Below are 16,000 nucleotides of genomic sequence, written 5' to 3'. Positions count from 1 at the left end.
ATAGCCATCCTTTCATCCGCTGTCCTCATCTTTAGATGATGTGGCATGCTTTCTTCCACCGTTCATTTGTTTGCCTATTGATGCCGGATGTTTAACTAAAGAGGAAAAGTAAGAGCGAGGTAATGAAGGGAAGAAATTAGGGTTCTGAACTCGGTTCCAAATTCTAGTATCATTGTAAGGCTGATCTAAAAGGTAGGCAGCTTCATTATGCTGCCCTTCATTTAGGCTATATTGCATCAAGTTGAAGCCTTTGCAGAGAAGATAATCCCAGGATGCTCTCTACTAAATACATATATAAATATAAATGTAATATAGCATAATATAAATGGTAACAGCCATTACTCCAGTCTTCAGTGTCACATGATCCTTCAGTAATCATTCTGATATGCTGAGAGTTGTGCTGCTTAATGTTTTTGTGGAAAGCGTGTTGCAAGTTATTCTAAAAAGTTAATCTAAAGAGTTTTTCCCCCCCATAATAGAAAGTTAAAAATAACATCAAAAGATTAAAATACTTTTTTTCTTACAAAAGCAAAAATAATGTACTAACCCAAAACTTTTAAATGGGAGAGTATGTTTTTTAAATTATTTAAATACATATTTCATTGTCAAACTAAATTACAGAAAAGTATAATTAAAATGGTTTAAAATAACATTTGTGTGCCATGTATATCTTATTAGATTATCATGCTGTTCCTCTCACCTGCATTAAATTCAAGTCGAGTCCTTTAAATCAATCACCAGCTGTGTTTAAATGGACCCTAATAATGCGATTTTAATCGGATTAGTAGCAAATTCGGAATAAAAAAGTCACATGTAACCACGTCAATCGGAATGAGTTTGCCAAATCCGATTAAAATTTCTTTTCGATTATAAGGGGTGGTTTAAACCTTTTCTAATCTGATCAAGAGGACGTGTAAACACTTGATCGGATTGAAACCTTAAACTGGAAAGTTATGCACATGTGCAATAAAGTTGAAATGGTGTAATGACGTATGATGCGCTGAACGTGCTGTTGTTATTTATTGAACATCGTGTCATTCTAAAATTTTCCTTCTACTCATCGTCTGTGAAGTGGAGCAGGAAAACATCCCATCAGTCCTTGTTTTGGACTCTCATTCAAAGATGCTTTGTTTTGGGCATGGGAAGGGGCGTTTTTACTGCTTCATAAATATAGGCAGCACAGCACACAGCTTCATGTGCTCGTCGTCTCCTAATCAGGGCCTGAAATAGAAAAATATTAAGTCTGCTCTTTAAAACAAAGAAAAGAAGCAATGTAGGAGAATGGTTAGTATGCGCAAACAGCGGGAAACTCTGTATATTCGTGCAGTGAACGCATGTCAGAAAATCAATTCTGATTTGAAGCTTGTCAAACCTGATCACTTTATTTAATGTTCACGTTTGGATTGAATTAATTCTAATTAAAACAAAAGGTGTCCATATAAACAGCAATTTTTTCAGTTAGAATCTTACCTAAGATGGCACAATGTGGATAGGCAGGTCACTAGTAGTGCATCTCAGCCTCATTTATGCACTATTCTAAGCCCTTTTGTAGTATAAAACAAGCACACTTTATATGCCCAGATGATGCACTTAAGTAACGAAAAAGCAAAGTGTGGAATGTTGGACACTTCATGCACTCGCAGCTCAATAGTCACAGCTTTCCTTATGTAGTTGAAGTGAAGGGACTATCAGGCCCTAAAGCTGGATGACAAAATAACCATATGAAATTCACCCTGAGCAAGAAATGGCTCATAGAATGTCTCAAAGTATAAGTGCATAGTGTATAGTATGTAATCTCGGATACAACATTTTGGAATGATTTGGAAATGGAGAGTAAAAGAGGGAATGCAAAATTTAAGAGTGCTGATTCCCCCCCTCATTTAAGCCCTCCTAATTATTTCGGGGCTCATTCGCCCCTCCTCAAGGAGTTGAGTCTCTTTGAAATTTCTTATTTGAGCCGGCCTTGATTAACGAAACTTCTGGTGAGTTGATGAAACTGCACTTCACAGGATTTTCTCATGCTTACCACAGTTTTTTCCCCAGTCTTTGTTGTTGTTGTTTGCAGTTTCCATCTCATGGTGATTGTGTTTAAACCCCATCTCTCTCTCTCTCTCTCTCTCAGACAGAGTTATCTGTGCTGTGGTAGCTTATCAGTGTTGAGTCCTCTGAGCTCTGGGCAGACAGCTCTCTCCTGCATTAGCATCTCAACAGTCTCTGCTCTTTCTCCAAATAGACTCTCACACACAGTCAGACACAATCTGCACTACATACCTCAGGAAAAATGAAAGAATTAAAGTCAAACAGGAGCCTGGGGAAGGGTGTATTTATGTTTGTGAGTGTGTGTGGTCAGCCTGCTGAAGTCATTAAGACCTCACACACGGTTAAATTATTGCTCTAGATGCCTGTTTGGGAGTGTTGGAAGTAAAGGCCTCAGGAAAAGAGAGACTCTCCACACATTCTTTAAATTGCAGTGTTTTATTTTACCACCTCATGCTCACTCACACCTGACCGACCAAAGAGTCAGCGCATCAAAGATGTTGATATTGATTAATCTTCGTTTCTCTCAACTTATGTGCTTTTTCTGGACAAGTCGGTATGAACTGCGGCGCTAATAGAATCACGAATGCGCATGTCGTACAGCCGTGCACAGAAGTTCAATGGCCAAGGTCAGGATTTTCATTAAAGGTGCCATCGAACGTTTTTTTAATTAATTTTTTTAACTGCCTATTTTGGGGCAGCTAATATAACCCTCAAATTGATCTTTACAAAGTATTCGTCATGCATGCTGCATGTATGTGTCGGATTATGTGAGTATTGTATTTATTTGGATGTTTACATTTGATTCTGAATGAATTTGAGGCTGTGATCAGTGGCTAACGGCTAATGCTACACTGTTGGAGAGATTTATTAAGAATGAAGTTGTGTTTATGAATTATACAGACTGCAAGTGTTAAAAATTGAAAATAGCGACGGCTCTTGTCTCCGTGAATACAGTAAGAAATGATGGTAACTTTAACCTCATTTAACAGTACATTAGCAACATGCTAACGAAACATTTAGAAAGACAGTTTACAAATATCACTAAAAATATCATGTTATCATGGATCATGTCAGTTATTATCGCTCCATCTGCCATTTTTTGCTATTGTTCTTGCTTGCTTACCTAGTCTGATGATTCGGCTGTGCTGCTCCAGACGTTCTGCCCTTGTATAATGCCTCGATCATGGGCTGGCATATGCAAATATTGGGGGCGTACACCCCGACTGTTACGTAACAGTCTGTGTTATGTTGAGATCCGCCTGTTCTTCAGAGGTCTTTTAAACAAATGAGATTTATATAAGGAGGAAACAATGGTGTTTGAGACTCACTGTATGTCATTTCCATGTACTGAACTCTTGTTATTTAACTATGCCAAGATAAATTCAATTTTTAATTCTAGGGCACCTTTAAATAATAAATTAAATTTAGTTTTTTCACCAAACTCTATTGTATACCCCCGAAAAACTCTTGAAATGTATGGCACATAGGATCATTCTGTAATACTTTTGCATCTTTCTTAAAGTTTGATGCTGGTCGCTATTCACTGCCATTATATGGACAAGCATGAGCGGGACATTCCCCTTTTGTGGTCCGAAAAAGAAAAAAAAATGACAGCAGGGTGAGTAAATGATGACTTAAAGGCACAACATGTAATTTTTCGCCACTAGAGGTTTCTTCGTCAAAATAAAGGCGTAGTTTGATGACGCCTTGATTTCACGGAATCATGGGAGGTGTTCAAGTCTACAGCCGGTGGAAAAGAATCCGACATATTCATGGATGAGTTAATGTATTAAAGATTTATTAACATTTTCTGTCGATTAATGTATTCAAACAGTAGCTCACCTGTATAATAAAAAAACACATAATATATTAAAGCATCTTTCCATGGTGTTTCCATGGTTTCTACAAAATGAAACTGGAAATCGAGGGTAACGCGGGTATGATGTCATTGATAAGCGATGCATGGACACGGTCCGTGTTCTGGTTAAAATTGCTTTTTTCTCTGGATTTAAACATTCTTGGAAACATTTGGGATAATATAAGTAAACAAGTCAACAAAATATATAACATTGTTGTAGTGGTTTTTGGATATTTTAATCCAAAAATCTTACATATTGTGCCTTTAATTTTCATTTTAGAGTGAACTATCCCTTTAATAATTTAAAAATTTTTTTAACTCTCATATTGTTCTAAACGTTTTTCCATACAATGGCAGTTCATAGTGATAAACAACAACAGCAAAAAACAAACTAACAAACAAAAAAACTATTTTAATATTTAAACATTTGTTTAATATTTGTTGCTTGCAAAAGACCAAAGGAGAAAGCTGCTTTTTGGGAACAGATTGTGTACTTCCAGCATTTACCAGCAGGGGCTAATGGGGCCACGCTAACCAGCCAAACATGAAATATTGCATCAACCAATCAGCTTCCAGAGTTATCCATTTTATAAAATGCTTTATAAGAGTTTGGTGTGCCATGTTTACAGATCCATTGTCGGTCTGTCTCTGCGTGTCTTTCTCTCTCTCTCGCTTTCCCCCAGCTCCTGCAGTGGCTCACTGTACTCACTCATGTATGACTCTGCAAATATTCCTCCATGAAGAGCTATTAGTTGTGGATTAAAGGCGGATGATCGCTGCAACAGTGAAACGGACCGTTCTGTCCACAGCTATCCACTTACACTCCCGCTATATCATCACACCACATGCCAAGAACATTAACTGCTGAAAAGGGGAAAACAGAAAAAAAAAAAAGAACATTTGAAAATTAGTCAGAAAGGCAGACATCATGGAAACTATTTCAGCAGGGAATGTAGGAAAACAGGATCATGTGGTAGAGAGCTGACTAACTCTCAGACATGTACTGCGGCTCTGCACCATCGCGTGTAGGAGATCTGAGGGCCAGGAGACAGTGAGTTTACACAGGTTTATGTTGTGCTGTCTGACTTCTTAATAATGTGACTGATGGGTTTTGTTCTTGTGTGTGTGTGCAGCAGCCTCACAAAGACGGTGGAGATTTCAGGAGAACAAGGGCCTCTAGGAATACACGTGGTGCCGTACTGTTCCTCTCTCAGTGGAAGGTTAGTTCAGCACTTCAGATTTCTCACTCTCTCTCGTTCCTCCTCCTCATACACACACACACACACACACACACACGCGCACACACACGCACACACACACACACACACACACACACACACACACACACACACACACACACACACACACACACACACACTCTCTCTCTCTCTTTCCAGTGATGCATGTTTTACCTAAAGTGTGGTTATGTGCAGTGCACTAGAGAAATCTAAAGCTCCTCTGCAAGCATTCAGAGCTTTGTTTGTGTCTACATGTTTTTTGTTGTGGGGGATTATGGGACTGTTCTGTGCTGCTCTCTTGCTTTTGAAGTCATTAATCAGAAGTGGGGTGTTGTAGTCTTTTTAGCTTTTAGGCTGTCTATATGCTAGTGTACTACTTATCAAAATAGCATTTAGTAGAAATAAGAATTTAAAGTCTGGGAAATCTGACCAAAAAATATTGATGACTCATCCTTTTTTTTTTTTTTGTCTGATCAGATATTCTCTTGAATGATAATGTCCTTCCCCACTAATACCACCTGCAACTGATTAACATTTAGCTAATCTTGGTTCATGGCTGTGTTTTTTATAGGACCAATTCTTCTACAGTATACTGTATGTCTCCCTCTACTTCCTATTTTTATAGGACATACATTATGGATTTCATCCATTATTCATGGAGTCTTTGAATTATTCCAAAACTGATGCAATTAATCTTTCCAAGCAAATGAGGGGTCACATTTTAATTTTAAATTATTATTTTAATTTTACAGCCCAGAACAGAAGATTCTGTGAAACAAACAAACATATAAATGTGTGTATGTGTGTTTACTTATATATATATATATATATATATATATATATATATATATATATACTTACACATAGACACTTACACATAGACTTTACTTGGGTGGGCCACCCAGGTATATTGATGGCTGCCCAAGTATATTTGGAGACACATTTTTGCTTTGTATTATTTTTATCCTCTTATACTTTTGTATCAGCCCGAGATAATGAAACCATCCGCGACCGATTAACTAGAGAAAAATGCATTTTGTGCCTATTCGTTTTGTGTGCGAGAACTGTTTACTCCTGCTGGCATTCCCACGTGCGCTGCAGATACGCGGTGGATATTTCACAAAGAGCGCTGCAAGTTGGAATGTCACAAGGCGGCGCTATTGCGCGTTCTACAGTGTCGCGCTTCAGACTGCTTCAAAGTGATTCTCAATCAATGAATAGCGCACATTTATGCCAAGCAATTGCTAATGAAGTCGGGTTGATGAATTATGATAATGTATACTTTATGGCCTTTATATAATATGTTATAGATGGTTGTAAGAATGCATGTTTTATCTCTCTCATCTGAAGGATCTGCCCGCAATAGTACATACATTTCAAAATAAGAGTCCCGGTGTATTTCGGGCTTGTTTATAATTAAAAATAAGTTGTTGTTTTTTTCCTTTTTTTTTTTTTTTTCTGGCCATTATTGGTATTTTGGTTACACAATAAATTGTATTTAATATGATTTCCATTTAATTCATAGAAAATTATTGTACTCTCCCCCACAGGAAGAAAAGACTAAGAACTTTATTTGACATGTATTCATTATATAAATTTTACTAGTAAAATCTGTGTCCCATTTACTGAGAGAGACACTATATGACATAGTGAGGAGAACTCTACCATTTTTAATGTTGTAATTTTGCATAATTTACAATGCAAAATAATGCATGAAATTAGTATGTAATTAAATGTAATAGTAGGCTATGCAATTAAAATTAATTTCAATAAATAAAAATACTGTTAAAAATCACATTATTTGTTGTTTGTCACATGTAGTAGACCATTTTTGTGCCGTGGGTAATAGGAGGATTTTCCACCCCGCTACCATCGCAAGTAAATATATTAAAGGTGCCCTAGATTATGTTTTTAAAAGATGTAATATAAGTCTAAGGTGTCCCCTGAATGTGTCTGTGAAGTTTCAGCTCAAAATACCCCATAGATTTTTTTTTTATTAATTTTTTTAACTGCCTATTTTGGGGCATCATTATAAACGCGCCGATTTTATGCTGCGGCTCTCCGCCCACAGAGCTCGCGCTTGCCTTGAACAGTGCCTTAACAAAGTTTACACAGCTAATAACCCTCAAAATGGATCTTTACAAAGTGTTCATCATGCATGCGGCATGCATGCGTCGGATTATGTGAGTATTGTATACTGTTATATTGTTTACTTCTGATTTTGAATGAGTTTGTTAGTGCTCCGTGGCTAAAGCTAACATTACACACTGTTGGAGAGATTTATAAAGAATGAAGTTGTGTTTATGCATTATACAGACTGCAAGTGTTTAAAAATGAAAATAGCGACGGCTCTCTTGTCTCCGTGAATACAGTAATAAACGATGGTAACTTTAACCACATTTAACAGTACATTAGCAACATGCTAACGAAACATTTTACAAATATCACTAAAAATATCATGATATCATGGATCATGTCAGTTATTATTGCTCCATCTGCCATTTTTTGCTATTATCCTTGCTTGCTTACCTAGTCTGTTGATTCAGCTGTGCACATCCAGACGTTCTGCCCTTGTCTAATGCCTTTCATAATGTTGGGAACATGGGCTGGCATATGCAAATATTGGGGGCGTACATCACGACTGTTACGTAACAGTCGGTGTTATGTTGAGATTCGCCTGTTCTTCGGAGGTCTTTTAAACAAATGAGATTTATATAAGGAGGAAACAATGGTGTTTGAGACTCACTGTATGTCATTTCCATGTACTGAACTCTTGTTATTTAACTATGCCAAGATAAATTAAATTTTTCATTCGAGGGCACCTTTAAATGATCATTTTAATTTCAAGACCAGGTCAGAAGATTCAGTAAAATGAAATGAATGAATGAATGAATGAATGAATACATTTTCTATTAAATTATATTGTTCAAGTTGTTTTTTTTTTTTTTTGTTTGTTTTTTTCTCTCCACATTTTAATTTTAAATAGTTATTTTATTTCCCAGTCCAGAACAGAAGATTCAGTGAAGGAAGAAAAATAGAGTATAAATAAATAAAAATCCACATTTTGATGAAAATTACAAAGACAAACACCTTCTTTTGAATGAACAACAAACAAACAGAAATATGCACTGAGAAGTTAGACTGGAGTTTTTTTTTTCTTTTTTTTTTTCGTATGTTTCTTAAATGCTTCAGTAGCGGAAACACAGAAAATGTGTTCCTGTGGGAGAGAGCTGGGCATCCTGTGGTCATCAGACTGCTGCAGCTGGTATTTCGAGTGGGTCAGCAGTATATAAACCCGCAGCTCTCTTTGAAGGCAGGAGCAGGGCTGTGGGGTCAGCATCGACTGCTGCTGGTTCAGGGAAACTCATCACAACGTTATGTAGGGGTAAATGAGAGGGGTTAAAAGTTAAGTACTTCAGCGGTAATGGTGGGGGGTTGTGGGAGACCATTTGTGAAACAGAAGTTAGATTTTGATTTAAATGTTACTTGTACACCCACAATACTTTCTCCATTTTTTTTTTTCTCTGGCTATAGTTTTTGATGTACGACAGATCGGTGACCATTTATTTGTGGTCATTTGCTTGACTGATGGAAAAAAGAATAAGTAGAGAGCAGAGTGGCTGAATTAATGCACGCTATTTAATCTATTTAAGCTGTTATTTAAACAAATAGTAATAGCAACTGAAAGTAATTTTAATTTTTAATACAATATTTACTTAGTGGGCAGAATCAACCTGTCATTATAAAGTTCTACATTCTGTAGTTCGTGCCCCTTGTGTGTTTGCTTAGTTGAAAATTACATGAAAATAATCTTGTAATCGGTATTGACCAGAATTTGCAGTTACGTTCCAAGCTTCTGTAGCTTATATAGCAGAACAAAATTATTGAACCAAAAAGCTGTTCTGATTTTAATGTGTTTGATTTGGCCGGCTGAAGACTGTTAGAGGTCACGCAGTCTTCAAAGTGCAATTTCTGAGTAACTTCAGCTAACAATCACCTCTCCTGAACTTATGGCTCATTTAATGACCAGATGTTTTTACGGTCGAGCGCTCTTACTGTCTGTCATGCACTAAATAAGTCTTTTTCTTTCTGACTGAAACTGAGTCATCAGAGAGCATCACGAGGGACTGAGGCAGCGCAGGAGTCTTAATAAAGACAGATATCTCCCTGTAGGATTGAGCCTTTTTCTCTCGTTTCTCTCACTCTCTCCCCTTGTATCTGTCCCTCAACCCCCTTCACTCATGTCTCCCACAGGCCTTAACCTCCATCTGTTTCCTTTAGACATGCCTTGCCCTCTCTCTCTCTGCGTGTCAAAGGTCACCCCATCTTAAGACTAGAGTAATATTCTCCAAACGTGAGGCTAGCGGTAAAGTAAACAGGCCTGTTAGCTAATGCAGAGTGACTTCATGTGGACGGGAAACCTTTAGCACATCTAATGGAGGGGTGAAGAGATCCTTCCTGAGCATTAGCAGGTCACACTCACGTCTTACACCAACACAAGGCTAATTCGCTCCAGATATCTTTATCTTCTTAGGGATTCCATGCCGCAAATCTGACCTCCGGTGTGTTATTGGAGAGTTTTTCCGCATGCTTGTTTTTGTTATTGATCATTTTGTTTAGTCTGAAGGTGATAATAGGAGACGCTATTAGTTTATATTAGGGCTTTTGTGACTACTCATGTTTACTAGTCGACTAGTTGAGAAAAGAAAACCTTAAGATTTAACGTAAGCTTGTTGTATATAATGCCTAATCGTAAGCTTGTTCAGAAATGGTTAAAAACTCTTGATGAATTAAAAAAAAATAAACTCCTTCTTGTTTAAGGTAATTTAAAGGTGCCCTCGAATGAAAAATTGAATTTATCTTGGCATAGTTAAATAACAAGAGTTCAGTACATGGAAATGACATACAGTGAGTCTCAAACTCCGCCCCAATATTTGCATATGCCAGCTCATGTTCCCAACATTATGAAAGGCATTACACAAGGGCAGCCAGTATTAATGTCTGGATGTGCACAGCTGCATCATCAGACTAGGTAAGCAAGCAAGAACAATAGCGAAAAATGGCAGATGGAGCGATAATAACTGACATGATCCATGATATCATGATATTTGTAAACTGTCTTTCTAAATGTTTCGTTGGCATGTTGCTAATGTACTGTTAAATGTGGTTAAAGTTACCATCGTTTCTTACTGTATTCATGGAGACAAGAGCCGTCGCTATTTTCATTTTTAAACACTTGCAGTCTGTATAATTCATAAACACAACTTCATTCTTTACAAATCTCTCCAACAGTGTAGCATTAGCCATTAGCCATGGAGCACAGCCTCAAACTCATTCATAAACAAATGTAAACAATATAACAGTATACAATACTCACATAATCCGAAGCATGCATGCCGCATGCATGACGAACACTTTGTAAAGATCCATTTTGAGGGTTATATTAGCTGTGTGAACTTTGTTTATGCACTGTTTAAGGCAAGCGCGAGCTCCGTGGGCGGAGAGCACGAGATTTAAAGGGGCCACACAGCATAAATCGGCTCATATTTAATGATGCCCCAAAATAGGCAGTTAAAAAAATAATTTAAAAAAATCTATGGGGTATTTTGAGCTGAAACTTCACAGATACATTCAGGGGACACCTTAGACTTATATTACATCTTGTAATATAATATTCGAATATTATTTTTTTACGAGCCCAAATATTTGAATACAATGTTTTGGAAAAATGCCCATCCCTAAGTTCCACCCAAAAATGATAATCATTAATTACTCACCCTCATGTTGTTCCACATCTGCAAGACCTTTGTTCATCTTCAGAACACAAATTAAGATTTTATTTGTTTGTTTTTGCGCAAACAAAGCACTCGCATCGCTTCATAAAACTGAGGTTAAACCACTGGAGTCACATGGAGAACTTTAATGAGTTTTTCCGCATGCTTGTTTTTGTTATTGATCATTTTGTTTAGTCTGAAGGTGATAATAGGAGACGCTATTAGTTTATATTAGGGCTTTTGTGACTACTCATGTTTACTAGTCGACTAGTTGAGAATGCTAAATAATAAGATGCAGTGGTAACATTCTCGGAGGTAGGCTGTTTCTTTAGCTATACATACTTTTTTATGCTTTTCATGATTTTATTGTGATGCAATATTTTACAGTAAATGGCATGGCTGTTTACAATGCTTCTTTATTCACTCAGAATAAAGGTACAAAAGCTGTGACTGGGGCAGTACCCTTTCGAAAGGTACTATATACTTAAAGTACTAATATGTTTTTTTTAAAGGGTTAGTTCCACTAGGGGTGTGCACATATAGTCGAATATTCGAATATTCGTTCTGTAATTAATATTCGAAAAATAAAAATACTATTCGAATTTTACTATGTTGCTTTGCTGGCCGTAAAAGCATTGCCTGGAAAATCCAGCCTCACCACTGTACCAGTGGATGAGTCTGGTCGGCCATTGAATCAATTCGATTTCTAGGGCAATCCGAGCAAACAGGAAGCGGAGTAAACCAATCAGAGAAGGGCGGATATGACGTTAGCAAAGCGACAAGAGAGTCAACAGTGAAAAGTAAATAATGAATGTGTTTTTGGTCATTTAAAACTGAATTCACGGCTGAATAGAACAAACTCTTGGGTTTCCCGTGCGCAGTCTTTGTTGATATTGAAGGGACTTTCGCCGCACTAGAGTGACGCTGTTTGCGTCACTGAAATAAACAAATCTGATTGCACGGTACGGTTTGGAGTTGAATCGAATCACCAAGAAGAGTAGAAGATATATCAGTCTGGCCTTGCCAGACAAGTAAATGCAGTGAATCCATGATAAATCCTGAGCACTAAAACTCACAGTTATAACTAAATGCATCGGGTGGCGCTGTGGAGCGTGTTTAACAAGTTTATTGAATTTGATCGTCACACAATATTGTCGTCTGCCTTGCGAAGTTTGGAATTACTTGGATGAAAATGATCTTACAAAATGGAATTACTTTTGATCAAATGAAACCGAGTTATCATAATATCACCACCATATTGAGAAAGCACATGAAATGAGGAAATACAGCTCTCCATCACTGCATTCACGACAGGTAGGCTAAGCGCAGCTATACCCAAAGTGAGCCGAGAAGATAACTTATCTGATAGCAAAATGATTTTGAGACACATGCTTCCTTTAAATTTTGTCGAGGGAAATATGTTTATGAACAGAAAACACAAAGTGTAGCACAACGTTAGGTATTATCGTTATCTTGTTTCTGCAACGTCTGTCAGCGCGGCTCGTTTTCTCACCCGAGCATGTGGATAAAATTATTGTTTTTCTCAACATGAACATGTGAAACAATATGAAAACGATAACCATATAGGCTACTGTCTCGAGTGTATTATGTATGTTTTGTACGATAACTGGCACTGTCTGCTTTATTAGTGTTTTTCTAGTTCGTGCTGCTTGAGCTTAAATGCTTTTTTCTTTTATATGTTTTTTGTTTGCACAAATTGTTTAATGCATTAAACTAAAAGAAAACCTTAAGATTTAACGTAAGCTTGTTGTATATAATGCCTAATCGTAAGCTTGTTCAGAAATGGTTAAAAACTCTTGATGAATTAAAAAAAAATAAACTCCTTCTTGTTTAAGGTAATTTAAAGGTGCCCTCGAATGAAAAATTGAATTTATCTTGGCATAGTTAAATAACAAGAGTTCAGTACATGGAAATGACATACAGTGAGTCTCAAACTCCGCCCCAATATTTGCATATGCCAGCTCATGTTCCCAACATTATGAAAGGCATTACACAAGGGCAGCCAGTATTAATGTCTGGATGTGCACAGCTGCATCATCAGACTAGGTAAGCAAGCAAGAACAATAGCGAAAAATGGCAGATGGAGCGATAATAACTGACATGATCCATGATATCATGATATTTGTAAACTGTCTTTCTAAATGTTTCGTTGGCATGTTGCTAATGTACTGTTAAATGTGGTTAAAGTTACCATCGTTTCTTACTGTATTCATGGAGACAAGAGCCGTCGCTATTTTCATTTTTAAACACTTGCAGTCTGTATAATTCATAAACACAACTTCATTCTTTACAAATCTCTCCAACAGTGTAGCATTAGCCATTAGCCATGGAGCACAGCCTCAAACTCATTCATAAACAAATGTAAACAATATAACAGTATACAATACTCACATAATCCGAAGCATGCATGCCGCATACATGACGAACACTTTGTAAAGATCCATTTTGAGGGTTATATTAGCTGTGTGAACTTTGTTTATGCACTGTTTAAGGCAAGCGCGAGCTCCGTGGGCGGAGAGCACGAGATTTAAAGGGGCAACACAGCATAAATCGGCTCATATTTAATGATGCCCCAAAATAGGCAGTTAAAAAATTAATAAAAAAAAATCTATGGGGTATTTTGAGCTGAAACTTCACAGATACATTCAGGGGACACCTTAGACTTATATTACATCTTGTAATATAATATTCGAATATTATTTTTTTACGAGCCCAAATATTTGAATACAATGTTTTGGAAAAATGCCCATCCCTAAGTTCCACCCAAAAATGATAATCATTAATTACTCACCCTCATGTTGTTCCACATCTGCAAGACCTTCGTTCATCTTCAGAACACAAATTAAGATTTTATTTGTTTGTTTTTGCGCAAACAAAGCACTCGCATCGCTTCATAAAACTGAGGTTAAACCACTGGAGTCACATGGAGAACTTTAATGATTTTTTTTCCCTACCTTTCTGGACCTTGAAAGTGGTAGTTGCGTTGGATATCTATGGAGGCACAGAAAGCTCTCAGATTTCATCAAAAAGATCTTAATTTGTGTTCCGATGAAGGACAAAAGTCTTACGGATATGGAACGACATGAGGCTGGGTAATTGCAGTGTGTTGTGTACATGTGCAGCATCTTGGAATTCAAGACAGTTTCTTTGAGGGCAGTAAATTTATATTTGTAATAAATTTTCACATTAAATCACATATAGCGTAACATGTACATGATAAAATCTAACCACACAAATGTTATTGGCCAGTATTTGGCCATTTTGTGATGGGTGGAATCAGCTGATAATCTTGCTTGCTTTGCTGGCAAAATGATCACTGGTGCATATTCTACCATTCAAACGTTTGGAGTCGGTAAGATTTTTTATTAATTTTTTTAAGTTGATCAGAAGTGACAGTAAAGACTTTTAATTCTATTTCAAATAAATGTTGTTCCTTTGAACTTTCAATTCATCAAATGATACTGAAAAATATATATTATGGTTTCCACACAAATATTTATTGATTCATAATAAGAACTGTTTCTTGAGCTCCAGATCAGCATCATGTGACACTGAAGACTGGAGAAATGACTGCTGAAAATTCACCTTTGGGATGATTTTAAACTGTATCTGTGAACATGTAAATGTTTTTAGTGATGTGTAGAATCGTACATAGACCAGATTTTTTTGTTGCTCCTGCTGTGAGCTGGCTGTCAGCAACAGAAGACAAATATGCTTAGTCTCTTTCATACACTTACCCAAAACTCAACCTTTATCCCTCCAGTCAAATATCACTTATCTGAAGAAACCATTTCAGTCCAGTGTGTCTCCCCAAATGTCCATCTACATTTCTGCAAAGGCATCTTCCATAATTTGCCAATGCCTCTACTGCTCTGGAGACACTGCTGCGGCCCGTTATAATGTATGAATGTGTTATTCATTGAATGGGCTCGTGTGCAGTGCCTGCGGGTGAAGACTGAGGGATTAATACTCGCCTGCCATTACTGCTCCTGCTTTATGAGTTTCTCCAGCTTGATAGCCTTTATCACTGCCAGCCGTAGTGTTGCTGTCTTGTGTTTTGTCAAGCGGTCTATGTATGTGAGTTTTGTACGGTGCTCAGGAGGGCAAAGGGAGGACAATAAAGCAAAATGTAAAGCCAATGGGTTTCCATCAGTAAAATAGCGAGAAGGTTTTATTTATGTTTTATACAGTGGCTGTGATTAGATAAATAAATAAATGAGGAAAAATAGGCAGAAAATAAAATCAATTTTACAATATATTAGATGAAATAGTGTGTGAAGTACTCACTGTTCAACAATGACATCAACAGATAAATCTTTAGAGAGGAGCAAAATATCAAATGGATCTGGAACATTTATTTATCTTTGGACTAAAATAAAGTCAAATGCATAGAGCAATCTTATCCTCATTTCAGAAGTTCTCCACACTACACTGGTGTGGACAGTATTGATGTTATTACTTGAATAGTCCCTTTTTTGTAATTATGTCATTACTGTGTAATTACTATGTAATTATTGGTATTTGTCATGTGTTATTTTTCTATTGTGTTTGCTGGCTGGTGCTGTGCTCTATTTTGTTGGTAATTTATGTTTTGCTCTCTTTCAGGGCTCTGGGCCTGCACATTCGAGGCGTGGAGGAGAACAGTCGCTCCAAAAGGGAAGGCATCTTTCAGGACGATGAGTGTATTGTTAAAATTAATGATGCTGAATTAATGGACAAATCCTTTTCACAGTGAGTCTCTGAACTGAACCCTTCTGCTTTACCTTCTGGTCTGCTTTTCTGTCTCCACCTCCTGATAGCCTTTCCTTCCTGTTGTGTTACTCAGTTTTTAGACCTATCTTTCCATGTCATGGTTGTAAAAACAAGCATGGTGTCCATTGTTGTGCTCTGTTTATGGCTATCGACTCTGGACTGGTTTCAAAAGCAGAAAAACACTCAACCCATGGTGTCAGAGCCCATCCAGCAGTCATGGTCATTTCCTGAGCTCTGTTTGCTGTGTGTAGCAGATCTCCTTCTCTTGAACTGCATTACTGCACACTGTCATGCTTATTAGAGATCTGCTAGCCAAA

General features: G+C 37.2%; 1 protein-coding gene across 9 annotated transcripts in view; it reads left to right on the top strand.

Moving 5' to 3' along the window:
* pard3bb (par-3 family cell polarity regulator beta b) overlaps nt 1-16,000 on the top strand; it is a 449,216-nt gene that overhangs the window by 171,524 nt on the left and 261,692 nt on the right. For 8 of the 9 annotated variants that reach the window (XM_048193363.1, XM_048193369.1, XM_048193368.1 and 5 more), the window contains exons 7-8: nt 5,032-5,118; nt 15,537-15,662. In XM_048193363.1, the coding sequence (XP_048049320.1) occupies nt 5,032-5,118; nt 15,537-15,662 (213 nt within the window). Of the gene's footprint in view, nt 1-4,658; nt 4,950-5,031; nt 5,119-15,536; nt 15,663-16,000 lie in introns of those variants that run through there. The other variant, XM_048193370.1, reaches the window with a different exon arrangement.

Source organism: Megalobrama amblycephala, linkage group LG6 (assembly GCF_018812025.1).
Source record: "Megalobrama amblycephala isolate DHTTF-2021 linkage group LG6, ASM1881202v1, whole genome shotgun sequence".
In the NCBI taxonomy this organism is placed as follows: domain Eukaryota; kingdom Metazoa; phylum Chordata; class Actinopteri; order Cypriniformes; family Xenocyprididae; genus Megalobrama; species Megalobrama amblycephala.
Note: the sequence above shows the minus strand (reverse complement) of the source record. Positions and strands in the feature narration are given on the sequence as shown.